The following is a 21,027-nucleotide window of genomic DNA, read 5'->3' as shown; positions in this document are numbered from 1 at the left end:
TTACAAAATACAAAGTTTCTTGCTTCAGCACAAACAAAATAAACCGTCCCAAAAATATGCTACAATATGAGAGCATAAATGTGCACACGTTTTTGTTGCAGATTTTTTTGACTTTTAGTTATTTATTTTTATACCCTTACAGGGTATTATAATTTCAGTCAAAAGTTTGCAACGCAGTGAAGGCGACATTTCCGACCCTATAAAGTATATATATTCTTGATCAGCATCAACAGCCGAGTCGATTAAGCCATGTTCGTCTGTCCTTCTGTCTGTGCGTTTCTATGCAAACTTCTCCCTTAGTTTTAAAGATATCAGAATGAAACTTTGCATATAGTCTCCTGAATACTCTCTATATAAAGCTGCGAGTGTAAAACTATAACTGTCAAACTGTAGATATAATAAGTACAGGTAAAACTTAATGAAACTTTATTTTGTGTGTGTTTCCAGCATTTAAATTTAAAAATGATTATTATATTAAATATAAAATATAGTTTTTTATACGATTTAACTTTGTTTTTATTTTATCAAAACCAAATTATTATAAGTTATGTATGAATATACAAATTTTATATATCCTTTTTTAGCCGAAAGCCACAGCAGATATGGCTGGTATTTAGAATTAAGCATACAGCGTACAAATAAATAAATATAGGTATATCCTTTTTTTCTATTAGTTTGGCCCGAATGGATCGATTCTTAATAATCCAATTGCAAACTGCAAGGGTATACAATCTTTGGCGTGCCGATGTCAGCTTCCTTTCTTGTTTTTAGATTAATGTGCATTATTCAATTATCGCACTATTACCTTGCCGTGGGCAGGAACATTCTTAGGATGGGAAATTTAAATAATAAAAATTACTTTAAAAACTTGTGTTAGAGCGATTTTTATTAACAATATTGGCAGACCACTTTAAAAAACTTAGAGCCTTCAGTTACCGTTCTGCAAAGTATGGCGAAAAATATTTATTTATTTGCAGGCTTCATCTCGTATCAGGCAATATAAAGCCTTTATCCACCACATTATTGATTAACATAATTAAAATATGTATGTAATATGTCATGTCCGTCTGTCCGAGTGGCTACATATGTACATTTACATAAAAACCAGGCTAAAGGATAACGAGATCCAATTGAAAGTGTTAAACCTCTTAATTTGAAGATTTGTGTCTGATCTTCTTTAGAAATTTCACACCACCTTTGAGCAAAAATGTAATCAAATGGATTTATTTTTCCCTAAATTATGTCTTTACTTCTCACTCAATGTAGCATTCTCTCTGAGTGGATATTCCTGATAAGCATCAACTGGCAAATCAAATTAAACCATGTCCATTTATATGTTATATGATTTACCGACCGGAAATTGTTTAGAAAAAAACCTAAAAATTCTCTGTTTTTCAACATCATTTACTTTGAGATATTGTTTAGAATTTCGGTTTTAATTTTTTGAAAATCGAACGACTTTCTTATATAGCTGAAATATAAACGATAGTTAGATGTAAAAAATATTAAGATATACCAAAATATGTATAAATATATGTAATGTAATGACACTTGATAATATTTAGTTTGTTATTTTTTTCACCAAATATAAGAAGTTTTATTTTATTAAATATTTCAAAACAAAGGTATTTTATACGATTTAAAAATAAGGTTTTTAGTTCTTATCAAAACCAAATTAGTATATGCTATTTATAAATATATATGGGCATTTCTATTAAAATGTCAACCGCGACCAAAACAGTAAAACTTCTCGAAAATATTTGTGTTTAATATAGTTCCAATTGAAATTTTCGAATGGCGTTTCGCTGAAATCAGTTTTTAAACAGCTCGCCGCGAAAGTGACTTCTGTATTTGTCATGTGCGAAAACCTTACCTTTATTTACAATTTATTGAGTTCGAGCAAGTGCACCAATTAAAAACCAATGCTAAAACTATAAATTAACATTTATACACAATTGTACTTTGCGTACAAATGTCAAGCTCGACAGAATAGAAATTCCCATATCTTCTACATATGTACATATAACCCTTAAGTTTTGTATTCAGTTGACGATTATCTCTGTATGATTAAATTACAAACTGCAAGCGTATGCTAATTTCGGCAGCTTCCTCTACCAAAAATATGTCAGAACACTCTAATAGGGAATTTTGACTATTTTTAAGATTTTTACTTGTCTTGATTCAAACAATCGACATTATTTTTCTTTTGTGTCACGAAATAAATAAAACAAGTCTTGCTTTTAAAATGAAATACATAATCTTAAGTTTGTGATGATTTTCTCAGACAAAGATCAGATTATTAAGTTTTCGGTACTTTAGAGATGGTAACGATCTTTTGAAAATACCTTTCAAATGGTGTAGTGCTTTATGGCTGAGAATATGTTTATTTATATATAGTTGCCGTATTGCGCACACTCTCAGTGCTCATCGTCACTACGTGGACGGCTGTGTAAAAAAAAAACACGCCGGTTGCTGTAGAAGTTCACCATAAGCTGCCTCTTAATACATATGTACCTATGCTGATTAATACGTTTTTCTTTTGCACCAATTGACTTTCCTTATACCCTCAACGTATTCACCAAACCCCATTTGTTTTTCAATTAGAACTGTTGTACAAATTGCCCTACTTCTTTTAATATTGGCCACGCTTTACAGATTGGTATTGGGCTTTGCCAAGAATTCCATTCGCTGACTGGATAGTCCGCATTCCACATATTCAATCGGGCAGTCCGTCTCTTCACATCTAAACATATAGGTGAAACCAACACACACAAAAAGTCTACTCTGGGGCACACAAGAGATAGAGTTAACAGCCACTAAGGAAAGCGTCTACGGAATTGTCAATAAACCATCCTCTCTCTGTGCTCACTGCCCCACGTTTTCCACAGAGTGTATATTACCTGAAAAAGTTAACAATTTTACCTACCTGTAGACACGTTGGCAGTGCTCAAAGACCAGCGGTGGCAGTAGATTGCGCAGGCAAATCGAGCGTATGGGAACTGTATGAAAAAGCTCAATATGTGAGCAAGCTGAGCCAGAGAAGCCAGATAAGATCCACAATATAGGCCCAGGGCTTCGGGGCACCTGATCTATTAGCCGCTCTTGCGGCTTTTTTAGAGTTTAGGGAATAAATTTGCTTCTTTATATATTCGATCCACTATACTTTTATTTTCTATTTTTAAAGGGTGGAAATTGTTATTTTTACTTAATACATACAACATTCAATTCTATTCCTTTAGCTTTTCTTTTTCAAGGTAACATTAATATTTTCATCGGTGCGTCGTCATAATTTTGGATAAGTTGGATAGGCTAAACTGCAGAACTATGCTAGTACAGCTACCACCATTTTCCAGCAACTCCATGATGCGGAGGCCTGTGCTTTGCCACTTGTCCGATTGACCAGTTGGCCATGCTGGCTTGGAGACCTGTAAAACTGGCTGCGGAATGCTGAATTTTCTCGTTTCATAAACTGTGGAATTTCCATAAGGCTTTGAGAGGCCAGTGTGCCGCTGAAATACAGAGGGGCCGATTGTGCAGTGGCATACACGCATTTTGGGCGACAGACAGATATGCGCATTGCGTAACGATCCATTGATTGCAATTGCGGCATGGAACTGAAAGCCCGACACAGAGACACGGCCACTCCTATTGGCCAATAAGATCCCTGGCCTGGCCTTGTCTGGCTTAAACGTAAGCCTTTGGTTTTGTTTGTTTCCGAAGTCCGTTTTAAATTCGTTAATCAAACAACAGAATACACCACCTTTCAAAGTACAAAAATTGAGTGTTGTGCAAATTCTGATTTGTAACTCCAAAACCAGACACAGTCCCCATTAAAAATTCGAGTCACAGAACACTCGTCAAGCTAGACCCAGTCCACACAAAACCATCAATGTCGTCAACGGCTTATTCGAGGGCGAACAATAAACATATATTAATATTATTTTAGTTTGGACGCAAGTGAGGATAAGTGACACTGTTGCAACGACGGCGACAGGCGTAAGCATCACTCCGTTTGGACTATATAAAGCATGCTAATGCCACTTTGGGTGCGGTGGGACGGCGCTTGTCGATGTAGGTAGTAGGGATGAATGCCACAGAACTGAATTCCGTAAGGTACCCCTGATTATTTATTGTAAGTATTTATTGTGCATATTCAATTGCATACAGTTTTTGTATGAAATAGGGGTAGCTATCCGGGTTACAAGTTAAGACACAAACTTGGTCAGAACGATGTGTTCACTCGCTCTTTAGGAGAACCGTCTCCCATGCGGGGGCATCTATAACATTTGGAATCGCCTCCTAATTGTGGTCTTATCATAATATTCTACAGTATGATTATATTGATTAAAATATGGTATCTGTAGACACATGGTTTCTAGCGAGCGCATATACTTTTAGTATAAACCTAATAAGGCACACATATTCATTTATGTAAAATTGGTTTCAATGTGGGTATCTTCCTCCAGTTCTCCGCTTCTTTGTTCCGCAGTGGTCTTCTCAATCCGGCTCAATCTGGCTGCCAACTCGTTTAATCAAGGTATACGCACCCTTTTCTAATTTGACCAGCATCGCTAAACATTGCGTAAACCTATATATTTGTAAAGTACGTAGATCTACCCAGCAGCACTATAGACCACTTCTATCTTCGCGGCTTCCCAAAGCTGCTGGCAGGCCCCAGTGGACCATAGATGGCATGTGGGTGCGTAGGGTGAGCGTGAGTATGCTGCAGCGGGCCGGGCCCGCCCCCCGAAACTGGTGTCCCTCCATTAGATATGATTCCTTGCTTTCTTTGCAAAGTGTTCATGCCCATAGGCCGTTCGCCGTCGTTGAGGTCGAGACCAGCAACCAATTGAGCAATCTCACGTTCCTTTTTCATGTCAGGCGGGTTGAACTGCAGGCTAGCCAAGGATCCGTGACTGCGGCTGCGATGCTCCTGACGAATGGAATAGCTGAAGGCTCGCTCGTTAAGATGTCCCTTGCGCTGTAAGTATTCATGAAGATTATTAAAAAACATATTCAATCGGAAATTAAAAATTGGTCTTCTGGCTGCACATTATACATTTGTCTAGATTATGACCGAGTAAACCTGGTGGAAAACAAAGCCAGTCTATATCTCCACAGCTGAAATGCAAAACAACCAAAGACCGATCATTTAGCTAAGACTCACCTTGTAGATTCCCGTGCCGCCTGGTGAAGGCGACTCGGCGCCTGAGTTGCCAGAGTCGTCTAGTCCATTACCCATCGACGCCGCCAGTTTGCGGCTGGAATTTCCTAACGGACGTGTCTCTCCGATCAGAGACTGGGCCAACTGCTGCGGCGACACCATGGCTTGCTGCTGATGGTAGGCATAGATGGGTGGCACAATGGGCATGCCCACGGGCACTCCGCCGCCAGTTCCGCCGTTTTTTTTGTCTTTTTTCTTCTTGCTTGAAGAGCGCGAAGGCTGCAGGGTAGCGTACTGCTGCGGCATTAGTACAGGTATCTGCAAGGGTGGCATCCCGCACAATTGCGGGTGTGCTGCGTGGTGCATCATGTGAAGCTGGTGCTGGTACTGCGACTGATGGGGGTTGTGGGCATGCGGGTTTGGGGGTGGATGATGAGCCAGGTGGCTGGGAGGAGGTCCCGTCGGTCCTGGCGGGAAACCGCGATGGCTGATCGTATGGTAGCGGGCCGCGTGGGGACCGTGAGCAGGGAGAGGTCCGTAGATCATACTGCCAGGTCCCACTGGCCCCTGAATTCCTGAGCGATGCAGGGCTGCTGGGTGCATTGGCTTCGGACGGATGAGCGTGCCCGACAGGCTCTGGCTGCTGCTCGACTTGGCCGACTTCTTATCTCGTTTAGGCTTGCGCTCCTCCTTGACGGGGGGCGGAGGCACGTCTATGGGTGTGCTTATCTGGCGCGCCCTTAATGGCCTCCCCAGGGTAGACGTGTTGCCGGAGAACAGTTCGTATGGACTCTCTACGACCCCGATGCTGTCCAACTGGTCCTGCGATCCGTTCCACACCTTGTGGTTTTCATCTCCATTATACGATGCATCTCCGTCGTCGACAGTCACGTTGAGGTCAGCACTGCTCCCGTAAACTGAAAAAGACAAGAAACAGGTTAGGCGTTTCTGGTCTGCAATATTGGCGGATAGTTTGTAAATCAAATAAATAATTAAATAAAGTACTATCGATATTCGGTATGCGTATTCACAAGAAAATATGTCTGTGCTATAAAACCACTTTATTTATTGTATTTAAGTTTTCGGTCCTGGTTGACCATTTTACAGATCTTGGCAATAATATACAATAAATCGGAAAACATAAACAAAGGTTTATTTTGATATCTTAAACCTATACTATTTTTAAAATGTATGCAAAAACAAGACTATTGCCGATCGTTCCTATGGAAAATATCAGAAATCGTTGTCCGATTACGATATGGATATATGACGCCTGTAGGGTATATTTGCCGGATACGGATCATTTTTTATCCCGTAGGTTCCTAAAGCTACAAAATTAAGCTTGGTAAAAATCCTAAATGCACAAAGGTATTCATTTTGGCCAAGCCGACCACTTTGGCTAGACCATAGTGCGGTGTCACCGCGCGTTGTTAAGGAGCTCAAGCACTCGAATACAAAATAATCAAAGCGCTGGCCATCGACTAAGCATGTCTAATCCACTCTTATACTGTGTGAATGAAAACGGGCCAAGACCACTGGTCGGTCGACGGCATTCAAATTAACTGGCCAGATTGCGATTGAATGGGTTCGACTTGTCCACTGCTTCTCTACTCACTCAACGGAACCGGGCCCACCACCTATAAGACAGTCAGCAGCAGTTGTCGCTGTTCTGCAGTGCATTTGGGTCACGGCGGCAACGGTTTCATAATAAATAACGGTAATTTAATAACATAAGCGTGGCTACACCTGTCGCTATACCCCTGACCCGCTGTCCGGCTTGGTTCCGTTCAGCCGGTACCAGACCCAACCAGCCCCAGAGCCGAACCCGATCGTCTGGACCCGCCCCACTTTCCGTCTACTCTTGGCCACATTGCCAGCCAAGCCGAAGCGACGAGTCACTTAGCGATTGTCTTTTGAGGCCGTATTTGAATCTTCTCTATGCTTTTATTTACTTTATGCCCACCGTTTGTGGTTTGTATCCTAAGGTTTGTTTTGTTATTACATTTCTGGTCTTTAGCAAGGCCTTCTTTTCTCACACGGCAACATGAGAGACCCTTTCCCGGGGTCAATAGACTCAGCTGTCTTGTATAATAGGAGCAAACTCCGTGGCCATCACGAGCCAAAGTTGAACAGGAACAATAGTTGTTTTCTGGGAAAACCTGCATGGGGGGGAGCCTAATTAGCTGCAGACTAAAATCCTAAAATCTTAAATTACGTACACTTAACTGGTTGCTCTTTCTTAACTTGACAGCCTGAGCATGAGTTCAAAGTGAGTTTATACTCACAAATAGTTCAAAGTCCCATACCGGTGAAAAATATTTTAGTATTAGAAGCAAGCCATTAAAACCATCAACACAATTATCCTGACGCGATATAGATGGAACTGTCGCCGATTTACCAATTAACCCCACTCAAGTGAGAAGAAAGCTTTATTAGTCGGTTTCACCTTGTTGCTTTGCAATTATGTCGCTACTTTTACCGAGTACTGACTGCGATTTGCGTAAATGGCTGCGGAAGTGAGTTGGATTCCTCGACATTTAATTGTCCAATCCCGTCTTCTGGCTTCGATTTCAGCGGACTAAATAGCAGAAAGCTAATTATGCTTCCACTTGTTTCTCAGGCTGTATTATCTGGAGTTTAATTTGCTATAAAACTTCCCTGCTTGTGTGGCGCAAACCCATGAAAACGTATTAACAACCGAGCTATCTCTGAGCTGCCGCCTTACGTCATACTCGTTGGAAGCAGAGTAGTCGGCATAAGCTAAAAGTAAAATTGATACTCTCACTCACTTGCCGAGGGACAGCGGACGCGCACGCGTGCGTGAAAATGGATTTCTAAGCTCAACTTCCCCGAGATAGCTGGGTTTACATATACATGGCCATAGTTACATACAGACAACCGTACATACAACGTGCATATGTGCTACGAGCCGACTCGATGTTAATTTGTAGCGCAGGGAAGGCGACTCGAGTCGAAATACCACATAGCCAACGCTTGCCAAAACACTCTGCTGGCATTTAGCCGTTTCGGAGCCCCTCGAATTCCAGCCAGTCGGAAACAGGAGTGGCAGCAACCAAAACTGCGCCCAGCGCTTGCGAATATTTACTTCCCTGCGCTGCCCGCCTTACTGGTTGAAACGAAAAACGATCGAAAGAAAACGAACACAGAGCTAAAACCAGTCGTAAGGCATGCAGTTTTCCTGCTGTTTCGATCACTGCGTTTGCAGAGCTTCGGGTTACAGCGTTGGAGGGACGCACGTGCAACTCCAAGACGGAATCTAGGCCGACCATGCCAGATTGGAATGTCAGGCGAATGAGCGCACAGCTGAATCAAAATCACACGGATGCAAATAAATAGCAGTTCGCAGAGATAGGTATGTATATAGTTCAGGCGATCCCCAGTTGAATAAATATGATTAATGCCTTTGTCAACACTCGAAGAGTTTACTATAAATTTGTTCACAAACCACCTTATCGTGCCTTTTCTGTCTGGAAATTCGAATGATTCCATTTTATTCATTCGTTTACATCAGGTGACTACTTAGACTTAGTAATCTACGATCCAGTGAGAGACCGGTGCATAGCATGCAGAATGTTTAGGATCCAAGTGCAACTGGGAGAAACTTTATCTAATTTAAGCTAGTCAAGAAAGTCCTGCCTAAGAGTTCAATTGAACGGTTTTGAAATTCTGTTTTGTGTTTTTCATTACAAATTTTAAGTTATATTTAGTTATTGTTTGTTATCACAAAATACAGACCGTTTAACAATTCGAGTAAATATGAAACCCCGGGTTTCCAGTTTTCAGTTTGAAATAAATACGACATTTACTGTTAAAAAGTAAGAAGAGCATTATTTTGAAATCAATAAATACTTGCGTTGCTTGCGAATGAACATAATTATGTATGGGTTACTTCAAGATAAATTTTCCTTTTAATATTATGATCCCAATTGTTACAATTACTTGACAATAACCTAATTATTAATATTCATAATAAGAGTGCTGCTTTACTATTGGCTACTCAAGTTGTACAAGCTTTATGCCATCACAAAAATTGAACATGTGCATTAAATATTACTAAAATTAAATATAGCTCACCGACATGAAGGTGTTCGCTTGCAAACGAGTTATTCAACTGCATCTTGATTTCGGATAATTTGTTCCAACTGCCTAGGAACCGCTCCCCTTACTTTTCGCTTCCTTTTCTCAGCTACTCCGAAGCCTCTTTGCATAATAATAATGCAATAGCAGCAGCAATACAGATTGTTGCCAAATGGACGTAAACGATGATCGTAATAGCCGCTCAAAATGTTGCAGCCCCAGCGGAAGCCGGCTGAGGAGAAGAAGAGTTGCTGCAGAAATGGCTCTTGCGATGCTTCGAGGCTTCTGTCATGGTCAAGTGGGCACTCTCACGGACACTTTCCAATGTAGTGCAGTGAATGATAATTCACATGCTAATATAGAGGTGGTCGTTTAAAAAATCTCTCTCTTATAGTCGAGGAACTGAGGTTTCTCCGATGATTCTGACAACTCTACACTAGTATTTAACTTTACAGCTCTTAGAAATCACAGAAGACATAAACATATCTGGAACTCATTATGCACATTCATAGGAAGTAGTTCTGAACAAAGAAAGATTCATTTCATAGTCCATTCGATCTCCTAAAAATTTGTTCAATAGAAAAATTATCTTGAATTTGTGATAAATAAAAATTATGTAGTAAATAATTAGCCAGACCAAAGCTGTAACGAAGTCACACATATTCACATTACATTTCAAACGTAAATAGTTCATATTTATAATTTTAAAGTCATTATTTTGATTATACTGAAATTTAACAGCTAGGAGACTAGAAAAATTAAAAAATAAATAAATGTATATAAATCTTGTCTTGCATATTTCTTCTCTAAATTAAAGTTCCAAGAAGTAGGATTTATATAACTGGGATTTGTTTAATATGGTAGGAATGCTTACACAGAGAAAAATATATATTGGGTGAGATGAAAAACCCTACGTGTATATAATTAAATAATTCTGGATAGTTTCTTGAAAGAGTAAATTAAAATTAAGTATCAATGCATCGCGATAGGTAGCCGATATTTTCGACTAGAAACAGCTGCTTAAATAAAAACTGTTTAGAATATCGAATATTTTCAGTAATTCAGTTATTTAGTAGTCAAGTGAATACATTGAGAAGAATTAAAAAGAATATGATTAAAAAGAATGAAAAGAAAAAGTAACAGGTGATATATGCAAAATATTTATATTTATTAATAGTAATAATAATTATATATTTTTGATCAAATTTCAAAAACAAAAAAATAAACAAAGTAATAATAAGTTTCATTACCTTAACCTCTACATACTATATTTCAGTTTTACATTCACAGCTTTGCATTTGCCCTACACCTACTGATCGTTCACATGATAATTATATAATATAGTCGTCCGATTATAATAATTATAATAAATATCTGCATTCTACATCTAAAAGTAAAGTAAAATATGTTGAAAAACAGCAAACTTATATTTCTTTTATATTAATTTCCCGATCGTTCCTATGGGAGCTATATGATATAGTCGTCCGATTTTTATCAAATTAAAATCGAAATTCTAGAATACAACAAAATGACCATGTCTCAGATTAAATAAAAAAATGCTGAAAACCAGCAAAGTATATATATAATAATTTTTTTCAAAAAATGTTGGATCTCTTTAATGACATCTATATGATATAGTCGTCCGATCCGACCCGTTCCGACTTATATACGAGTGCGGGTCAAAAGACTACCTGCAAAGTCTCATTCAGATAACAGACTAGTTTGCGTAAAAACGGACAGACAGACGGACATGGCTAGATCGACTCTGCTGGTAATGCTGATCACGTATATACATACATATATATACTTTATAGTGGCGGGGTCAAGAAAATATAATAAAAATTGGAAATACTTAGCTTTTATATATAATAAGCCTAGCCGATAGTATTTAATTTCGCAGATATATATGTATGTTTTACGATAACTATACAGCTAAGTTCTCTTAAGGATACTTTCTTGAACTTTTAGAGATAAGATGATGCAATTAACCGTAGTTCAAAATTACATTTTATTATAAATACAAGATTTTAATATATTGTATGTATAAATATAAATATAGTAGATTGTTAGGAGCCTTTTACACTTTTATTTGTAGTATTCCTAGGTTCATCCCAATGGAAGGGAATATATTTCTCGGTGAGCAATGATAACCTTAATCTTGGATGTGACTACAGCGCGAGGCAAATTAAAAATGTTAATGAATAGAAAATCTTACACACATACCGCCATGGGATTGCCGGAGATGAGCGTGTTCAACAAAAGATATTATCGCTTCTCGGCAGAGTTTCACTCAAATACTCTCACATTGACGTATTCTGGCGAGCGTCTCCGCAACTCTCTCTTTTCCCCAGCGATTTCACACTTGCCTAGTGACTTCCCAGCGCTCCGAGCTCGTAGAATAAGAAAGCGACGGGTCAACACCCCAGAAAATTAGAAGGCCCCAGCCGAATTTTCTCACGCGCTTATCCCGATTTATTTACTCGATGAGCGCACTTGCATGTGTATAATGAGTATGGTCCCGGTTCTCTTACCACAAAGTCTAACATACAACCTCATCAGTAACCTCCACACGAGTCTTCACAGCGCCCGCCAACCTGTTCGGCTAGTACATCATGGTCAATGGGAGACAATCTTGTAGGTGCCTGAAGGGCTGGTTTGTGACCAATGCAAAAACAGGTAATTGGCCGAAGAATGACCAAGAGGAGGCTTTCATTCGGTGTTGATCGAGCAACCTAATATGTGGTAAGATAGTTCTTGTTATGCCAACATCTTAGGTATAAAACAGAACAGATAAGTGAAAGAAACGGAAAGACATATTTCAACAAGAAAAGCAGCTATAGCGTCGGTACGCCGAAGTTTGTATACCCCTGCAGTTTGTAATTGGATCATTAAGGATCGATCCCATTTCGACAAATAATATTTCAAATATATATATTTTTACATGGCATATACATAATTATTTCCTTTTAATAAAATGTAAACAACTTTATATTAAAATTGTATAAAATATCTTATTTTAGATTTAAATTATAAATATGCTGAGAATAAAACGAAGTAATATCAAACTTCATTGCACTAAGTTTTACATTTACAGCTTTTACAGCTTTCAAATTTTTTACGTCTACCAATCGTTTCTTGGCAACTATGTACATATGATATAGTCGCCCGATTTTAATAAATTAAAATCGAAATTCTGAAGTAATAGAATATGCGTACACTCAGAGTATATAAAAATAGGTTGAAAAAACCTCGAAGTTTTTTTTCTGATAATTATTAATTAATTAATGATATAGTCGTCCGATTTTCAAAAATTAAAACCAATAATAAGTCACAAAACAAAGTTAGTCAAAGGTAAAAAAATAAATATATATTAAAAGTAATATTTCAGCACATTTTTTATATTAGTAAGAATATATTAATATAACAAATATTGTACAAAAATGCAATAACAAAAGGTACCTTACGGGGAAAAAATGAAATACTGGCTTTTGAAATAAATGCTGGGAAAGCGAAAAAGGGAATGATTTTGTGCAGGGTATGTTTGTAATTTTCCCGGCAAAGTTGCCAACTATCCTTACCAAACATTTTTTAGCCTAACAAGATAAAATGATTTTAAATTTAGTTTCGGCATGATTAGGTAATACAAAGCCAGGGCAGGCAAGCCAACGTCTACGTCATTTCTCTATTACTTTCCTTAGCGAATGCTCATACAACCGAACCAGCGGATATACCTGTGTCGATACATAAGCAAATTAACAGCTTGGGAGTGGGATTGACAGTAGTTCGGTCGGAGCGAAACTCAACAACAACACTCAGATTTTTAAATGGCGAGATAGAGATCAATACTTCTTAGCTCGTCTGTTTGCTCAGCTTCTGCGAGTTACACAGTAATTATCATAACTTCGCTACAACCAAGGAACTCAGAAACAGCCGAGTCATAAAACGGCTATTTAAGCTTCTTTTCGGCTTCTGCCCGCTGCGCTGGCATGTCTCTGCCGTTAAAATTTAAATGAGTGGAAAGTGTTTGGAACGCAGCAAAACAGCAAAAAGTATTTCTTTTTCTTTGAGTCGAGACTTCGACGCCGTCACCATCGCCATCGTTAGAGTCGTCAAGGTTTCACCAGTGAGTTAGGGTAGGGTCTTTGCGCAGTCGCGTCGTCTGTTGGACGTCTGCAGGCCTATCATAAAATGGTCAATACTGAATACCTGCGCTGCACCCAAATACTTTTGGCTTAGAGATCTGTCTCTTTTAGTAGGGTCTTAGGTGTGTCCGAGCCGGCGAGTACCTGTCCTAAGCAGGTGTGCTGAAGCAAACGGTCAAGGAGAGCCCCTCTCCGCAAATACTCTCGCAAGCAGCCCAATTTCGCACAGCTCAGTCGAATGTATGGCCGCTGATATCACATGGACAACAAAAACTAACACCATTCCAGGTGAGCAGTGCGATTGTACAGAACGACACAATGCTGGATATGGAATAGATGGCTTGGATCAGGAAAATATCTGCATATACGATCGCACATTTAGTGTATTAACTTCTTGTAAAGTGGAGAGTGGATGATTACGTGTTTAATGTTACATTAGTCAAAAACATTGGCCCGTTGTGCATAGCGTTATAAATAGACATACATTCTTGTGATGCTAACTATTGCTGAAAAACGTTTAATTACCTGTTTAAGCCTTGGGGCTGTTTACATAGCGTACTTACAGTTCTTGACGGATGTGTAACCCTCTGCGGCGCTGCCAGAGCTGCCGCCGTTCATGCCCAGAGCGGATCCGTTGGGGGCGTGGCCGTTAGAGGCGCGCCCTAGACTGTTGAGAGTCGTTGTGCTGCCGGCCCGCGACCTCCAGCCGCCTTGGGCGGAGAGGGCGAGATGGTGGCTTCCGCCGCCATTGGCCGGCCCGACATTGGTCAGGTCGCCGTTGGACTTGCTGCCAGCCGCGCTCTTCAGAGTACCATAGACGCTGCTTCCCCCACTGCCACCTCCGCCGCCCGTCTCCAGCTGGCGGGCGTACGAGTTGTCGGCGTAGGCGTGGAAGCAACACCTGACTAGAGCGTTTGCAGCCGCCTCCCGCTTGCAGATGAAGACGTGGCACTCGAGCACCTTGATTCCGGTGGTTCGGCGGAGGATGGCGGCGAATATAGGGGGATGCTGGGCTCGCGGGGCTCGTGCAAAGGGCGAGTCCAACGGCAGGAACTTGGGCTCGGGATGAGAGTTGCCTCGCTCCGGGATCATCACCTGGCGAACGGCTGCGCAGTAGTGCAGCGACTCGATCGGAAAGAACCGCGTTATTTGCTTGAGGTTCTCGTCAACGTTTTCCAGCAAAATGCCATTCGACCACACGCTCAGCCAACTATCAATGCCCTTGGCGCCCACGGCCCCCTCCGAAGGGTACAAGCTGCGCAGCGGCTCCTGGATGCCCTGCAGCCCGTCCTTGCTCTGGCGCGGAACGGCGCTTCCCAGGTAGAGCACGCGGCAGCGGCAGATGGGCGTGGAGTCACCCATTGTCCGGCTGAGCAGACCCAGTGGCAGAGCAACAGTCGCCGTGGAGAAGGTTTCGTAGCTGGTGAAACTCAGGCACGAATCCAAACTAGTCGTGAAGAGTGACGGGAGGCGAAGGGGAAGCGGGCTCAAGCAATGTGGATTTTCTGGTTTTGCTTCGTGTGCTATCCACGTCCGTGTGCACAGGTATTTCGTTGTCTGGCTGCTGGTGTATGTATTTAACTGTGCCTGTGTCGGTGACCAGGTTCGGTTCTCAAGCCGTTGAGAGAGAACTTTTTCGCTTAGGTAAGCGGCTATTTCTTGCCGCGCACACAGAAGCACTTGCACCAACACTAGCGCCTTACACCAGCACTGGCGTACGTACACTGGTGCATGGTGGTGGTGGTGGGGCCGCGCACCTAGGCAATCACTTGGGCAATTTAATTATCGATCTACAATCCAGGCTTTAGTCGGAATTAAGTGAATCTCGGGTCGAGTTCTTTTAACAGTCGCCAACGTCCAACTTCCGTTGGCCGAGACGTCTATAGGCCAACACACACGCGGACACACACACACTGGAGCTGAACACAGACACGGGCTTTCGATCAGGTTACAAGACAAATATGGCGTCGCGGATTCTGATTCCGGACTTCCTCGCACTTTTCACTCTGGGAACACGCAGTGGAGTACGATCTCCTCTCCGCCCGAAGAAACCTAGTAGGTGGCCCAGAGGGCTTAAGAAATTTTCGCCGTGTGGCCTTTTGGACAAACTAGTCTTTGAAAATATATTTGACATAAAGGCCAACAAATTCTGATAGTAGCTCCACAAACTATAGCAGATTTTGCTATTTCTTCGAAAATTTCAGGCGCTTCAAATCTACAAATATTTCACGTTCCACGATCTCCGGCTGCAGATCACAACCAACGCGACGATTATTTTCTCCTTGGAAATTCTCAAGTCACAACTTCTTCCGCGGCACAACCGTCTGCATTGAGTGAAATTTGTAATTTGAAATTTTTAAAAAATTATTTTTTGTGTTCTTTTTTTAGTTTGAAGTATAAAATATTAAATCGCTCGGGCAGACGCAGTTTTGTCCGTTTTAAATCAACGCAGCACGAACGTCTCCGATTCGCTACTCAACTGAACTGAACACGAACACGAACTGAACCTGACTGAGTATCTGGTATCTGTATCTGAATAGTGAACACTGAACGAACTGACTGAGTACGAATACGAATACTGAATCTTTCTTTATTCACTCACCACCACACAGGCAGAGACTGCCATCGTCTCTCTGCTGCTATGCCGCGCAATTCAAAGTGTATTCCCGAGTTTACCCATATACACTACTGGCCGAAAAAATAAGTACATGCGTATGAGATTTGTTTCAAGTCCTATAAAATTTGTTTAATCAACTTTATGAAAAAATCCATTTTATTTTTAGTTTTCGTACTTATTCTAGATAATAAAAATAGCTGTCAAAAGGATTTTACATTTTAAGTTTAAAGACAGGGAGCAATTTTATCCAAAAAGCATGAAAATGGGTTGGACAAAATAATAAGTACAGACATTCTTCTAAGCGTAGAACTCGGAACGTATTAGATATTTTGCACTTTTTTCTTCTTGTTAGTAAACTTGCACTAGTATCCAATATATCCACTCATATTTTAGGCTATTTTCGCTATTATCTTGGAAGTCAGTGCCAAGTTAGTACTAGAAACTCAGACCAGGTTTTTTCATCAAATCTTCATAATTTTTGAATACGTTGGTTCATATTCGACGCTCCAAGCCTCCCCATATATTTCCGATCGAGTTTAACTTATCTAATCCATAATGGTTACCTTGTTGTCCCTAATCTAGGCCATGATGACTTTTGAGGTATGCTTTGGATCGTTATCCTGTTGCAAAATCCATCGAAAGGGCATGATTCCCTTAGCATTTGGTTGAAATTTTATTTATTCAACTTAATTTTAAAAAATCAACTTTAATTTCCTTAAAAATTCTTAATTTTTTTATACTTCTTAGTTTGTATTTATAATTAGTATTTATATAATTAATATTCAGCAATACTTTTAATGTGGAGAAGCTGGAAAGTTCCTCGCACATTACGTCAGTCGCCGACCTGATGTCGCTCCAGGTAAATGGTTTTGCAAATGGGACTATTCGTTTTTCTATAAAAAGAGAAGTGCCTTTCGGTCTGAGCTTCATTTCTCAGTCGGAAGCAGAATGAATTACTCAAAACTGGATTATATTCGCTGGATGAGCTGCATCCTCCTGCTGCTGCTGGTGGCCATTACAACCGAGGCAGCTTCATTGTGGCAACTGCCCAAGCAGGAGCAAGTCTACAAAGATCTGGGTAGTTGCCGGCAGGCTACCCAAGACAAGGAGGCAGCTACTCTGAGGTGTTTGGTTAAATCCCTGGGCCTCTGGACCGACGAGAGTGGCTACCAGGCGAGGCGCATAGCCAAGATCTTTGCAGGGCACAACCAAATGGAGGAACTGATGCTTGTGGTGAACTACTGCAACCGGAGGGAAGAGCGGAGGAATCAACCGGATGAGTGGGCCTTGAGGGCCTACAGGTGTGCCACTTCCGGTAGATTCGGACATTGGGTCAGGGATTTCATGAAGCCAAAGGGGGAAGTAAATTAGTTGTATTTTATATTTAATTCCTAATGTTAATTTCAGTATATTTAATAGAAAAATAAATGGTATTTGTAAAAAAATAAACCAGAAAACCAACTGAAAATTGTGTTAAAAACACATAGGCATTTTAGAATTTTCCAGTTGGTGGGTTTAGTGTGCCCGCAGTGGTTTGCGTTGAAAACCTCAGAGATCGGAAAATCCCAGGAAAAAGGCGCGCTTTCGTGGCGTCTGGGCACACTCGAACGCGAAACCCTCAGATCGCCCGATCTGGCACTTTTGGTCGCTGGGACCGAAAAGTCTGGCAACACTGGTCGCTGGGACCGAAAAGTCTGGCAACACTGGTAGCTCGTGCCATTATTGACCAGCGTTGCCAAATCGTCAGTGCATAGCGGCCAGTGTTGCCAGATCGCCAGTACACGAGCGACCAAAAGTACCAGATCGTCCGGGATCGATCTCACCACTCTCTGGCAACATTTGCTGGCTCTCTCTCTGTTTCTCTTCTCATTTGAGGTGAATTTTACTCAAATTCAGATATATCTTGTTCTCTTATTCTCACTAATTACTCTCTTCGAATTTTGAAACTCTTTTACTTTACGTCTAAACAAATGTGATCAGAAAATTAGGGCTGTAAAAATATGGGATCAGGTGCGGTTGCTTAATTTTGGGTCGAAATATTCTAAATAACTTTATTTTTATCGAGTCTGTTCTCCATTTGCTTATTTTAATTGCTCTACTTTACTTACTTACATTAATTTAAAAGAAAAAGAAAGGTATTCAATATAAAGTATTGAAATATAGTTTTCTGATTTTCATGACATGGCATGCTATGTTGCCATTGCCATGTTGACATGGCATGCTATGTTGCCGCCATTGCCATGTTGAATTTTGGTATACATTTCCTTTTTTGTTTTTATATATATATTTATTTTATTTTTTTTTTTATTTTATTATATTTTCAGTTGTTAAGTTGAAAACATCGCTGATATTTTTAGTAATTCAGTCGTTAACGAAATCTCCTAACATTATTACTTTTCCACTCTTTATTGTTTTTCATTTATAAACAGACTGGATTCTGCGATTATTGCTGAAAACCTGAAATAGAGAAATAGAGTAGATGAAAATACGTTGAAAAACAACGAAGTTAATATTTTTATACCCTTGCAGGGTATTATAATTTCAGTCAGTGAAGGAGACGTTTCCGACCCTATAAAGTATATATATTCTTGATCAGCATCAACAGCCGAGTCGATCTAGCCATGTCCGTCTGTCCGTCCGTCTGTCAGTTTCTACGCAAACTAGTCCCTCAGTTTTAAAGCTATCTAAATGAAACTTTGCATATATTCTTCTATATACTCTCACTGCTATATATGTCGGAACGGGCCATACAAATGTTCGATAAATTTTAAGAAAAAAAATTATAACTTGGCTGTTTTTCAACATTTATGCATTTTTTAGATATGGCCATTTTTTATTTTTTCAGAATTTCGATAAAAATTTCATGAAAATCGGACGACTATATCTTATAACTGCCACAGTTCGTGTTTATTCATTGAGATAAACTCAATGGGTTGAGTAGATTGTGTGTACAAATTTTACTCCTGTCAATCTGAGTTAATAAAAAAACAAGAAAGGAAGCTAACTTCGGCACGCCGAAGTTTGTATACCCTTGCAGATTGGTTTTGATGTTTATATTATAGATTATAATACTGAAAACACTCACAAAACAGAGTTTCATTACATTTTACCTATACTTATTATGTTTACAGTTTGACAGTTACAGATTTACATTCCCAGCTTTACATTTTCTCTACATCTACGGATCGCTTCTATGGCAGCTATAAGATATAGTCGTCCGATTTTCATAAAATTTATACCAAAATTCTGAAATAATACCAGAAGCTCATGTCTGCTCTTTTTCGATTAATATCCCGATCGTTCGTATGGCAGCTATAAGATATAGTAGTCCGATTTTCATAAAATTAAAACCGAAAATTTGAAATAATATAAATTGGCTATATCTCAAAAATGATGCAAAAATGTTGAAAAACTGCCAAGTTATAATTTTTTTTCTAAAAATTTATCGATCATTTGTATGGCAGCTATATGATATAGTCGTCCGATCCGGCCCGTTCCTACATATAAAGCAGTGAGAGTATATAGAAGACTATATGCAAAGTTTCGTTCAGATAACTTTAAAACTGAGGGACTAGTTTGCGTAGAAACGGACAGACGGAGGGACATGGCTAGATCGACTCGGCTGTTGATGCTGATCAAGAATATATATACTTTATAGGGTCGGAAACGTCTCCTTCACTGCGTTGCAAACTTCTGACTGAAATTATAATACCCTGCAAGGGTAGAATAAAATAAAATGTCTTATCAATTTTTGTGGCACAAACGTTTAAAAAAAATTGCCCTGGAGATAGAAAAACCAAAATAAAATTGACGAGCTGCCTCAACAGCAATTTTAAAGAGATTGAACAATTTAAGCCCCAATGTACAATCTTATAAACATAGTGTGTTTAACACACATACTATTGACATTTCACTCAAACTTTGAGACTATACCCGTCTCACGCACACTTTGATGAGCCGAACTAGGGCTTATTTTTTCCAAGTGGACTACCTTGTATAATTCTACTATGGTTCCCATAGTAGAATTAAACAAGGTAGTCCAGTCTGGTCCCAAATGTTCGAGTTTTAGGGCTTATTTTGACAGCTCGTGTTTATTCATTGAGATAAACTCAATGGGTTGAGTAGATTGTGTGCACAAATTTTATTCCTGTCAATCTGAGTAAATAAAAAAATAAAATAAAATGTCTTACTGCAATTTTTTTCTTTAAGACAAGAATATATTTTAGAATTTAGAACTTAAACAAAAGACTAGCCATACATAAACAAAAACAACGCATTATGTCAAACACAAAATTATTAAAATTTAAGTTATAAAAAAGACAACTGGTTTAATGAAATGGAAAACGTTTAATTTGGGACCTTTATTTATAAAACTCCACTTCAGCAACAACTTTAAAGAGATTGAACAATTTAAGCCCCAATGTACAATCTTATAAACATAGTGTGTTTAACACACATACTATTGACATTTCACTCAAACTTTGAGACTATACCCGTCTCACGCATACTTTGATGAGTCGAACTAGGGCTTATTTTTTTCGACTGGACTACCTTGTATAATTCTACTATGATGGGAACGATCGGGAAATTAATAGAAAAAATTATAACTTCGTTGTTTTTCAACGTATTTTCATCTACTTTGAGATATGAGCTTTTTGTATTATTTCAGAATTTCGGTATAAATTTTATGCAAATCGGACAACTATATCATATAGCTGCCATAGAAACGATAGGTAAATATAGAGAAAATATAAAGCTAGGAATGTGAAACTGTAATTGTCAACCTGTAAACATAATAAGTATAGGTAAAATGTTATGACATTTTTTTGTGTGTGTTTTCAGCATTTTATTTATGCTTGGTATAAATATACAACTTTTACATATTTTCGTTTATTTTTTTTTTTTTGTAATTATTTAACCAGAATGGCTCGATTCTTAATGATCCAATTGCAATCTGCAAGGGTATACAAACTTCGGTGTGCCGAAGTTAGCTTCCTTTCTTGTTT

At 39.4% G+C, this 21,027-nt stretch overlaps 2 protein-coding genes across 2 annotated transcripts; one reads left to right on the top strand and one right to left on the bottom strand.

Annotated features, from left to right (window-relative positions):
* Positions 1-4,123: 4,123 nt before the first annotated feature.
* On the bottom strand, positions 4,124-15,912 carry LOC108073449 (uncharacterized). Its single transcript, XM_017165073.3, has 3 exons — positions 13,968-15,912; positions 5,168-6,081; positions 4,124-4,981 (listed from the first exon to the last, which is right to left on the bottom strand). Exons 1-3 carry the CDS (start codon positions 14,764-14,766, stop codon positions 4,640-4,642), a joined length of 2,055 nt encoding a protein of 684 aa, XP_017020562.2. The 5' UTR covers positions 14,767-15,912; the 3' UTR covers positions 4,124-4,639.
* A 1,032-nt stretch (positions 15,913-16,944) lies between these two features.
* Positions 16,945-17,464, top strand: LOC108073328 (uncharacterized). The gene has a single exon (XM_017164888.3). It carries the CDS (start codon positions 16,970-16,972, stop codon positions 17,390-17,392), a length of 423 nt encoding a protein of 140 aa, XP_017020377.1. The 5' UTR covers positions 16,945-16,969; the 3' UTR covers positions 17,393-17,464.
* Positions 17,465-21,027: the final 3,563 nt, after the last annotated feature.

This window comes from Drosophila kikkawai, chromosome 3R (assembly GCF_030179895.1).
Source record: "Drosophila kikkawai strain 14028-0561.14 chromosome 3R, DkikHiC1v2, whole genome shotgun sequence".
Lineage (NCBI taxonomy): Eukaryota > Metazoa > Arthropoda > Insecta > Diptera > Drosophilidae > Drosophila > Drosophila kikkawai.
This window is presented reverse-complemented; position numbering and strand designations above follow the sequence as displayed.

Bases quoted from the DNA above. Each gene is read 5' to 3' on its own strand.
- LOC108073449 (XM_017165073.3), bottom strand. From the start codon at position 14,766: ATGGGTGACTCCACGCCCATCTGCCGCTGCCGCGTGCTCTACCTGGGA. The intron at 6,082-13,967 runs GTAAGTACGCTA...TGTCTTTTTCAG, and splicing joins TTACACATCCGTCAAGAACT to TTTACGGGAGCAGTGCTGAC. The intron at 4,982-5,167 runs GTGAGTCTTAGC...GAATACTTACAG, and splicing joins GCGGCACGGGAATCTACAAG to CGCAAGGGACATCTTAACGA.
- LOC108073328 (XM_017164888.3), top strand. From the start codon at position 16,970: ATGAATTACTCAAAACTGGATTATATTCGCTGGATGAGCTGCATCCTC.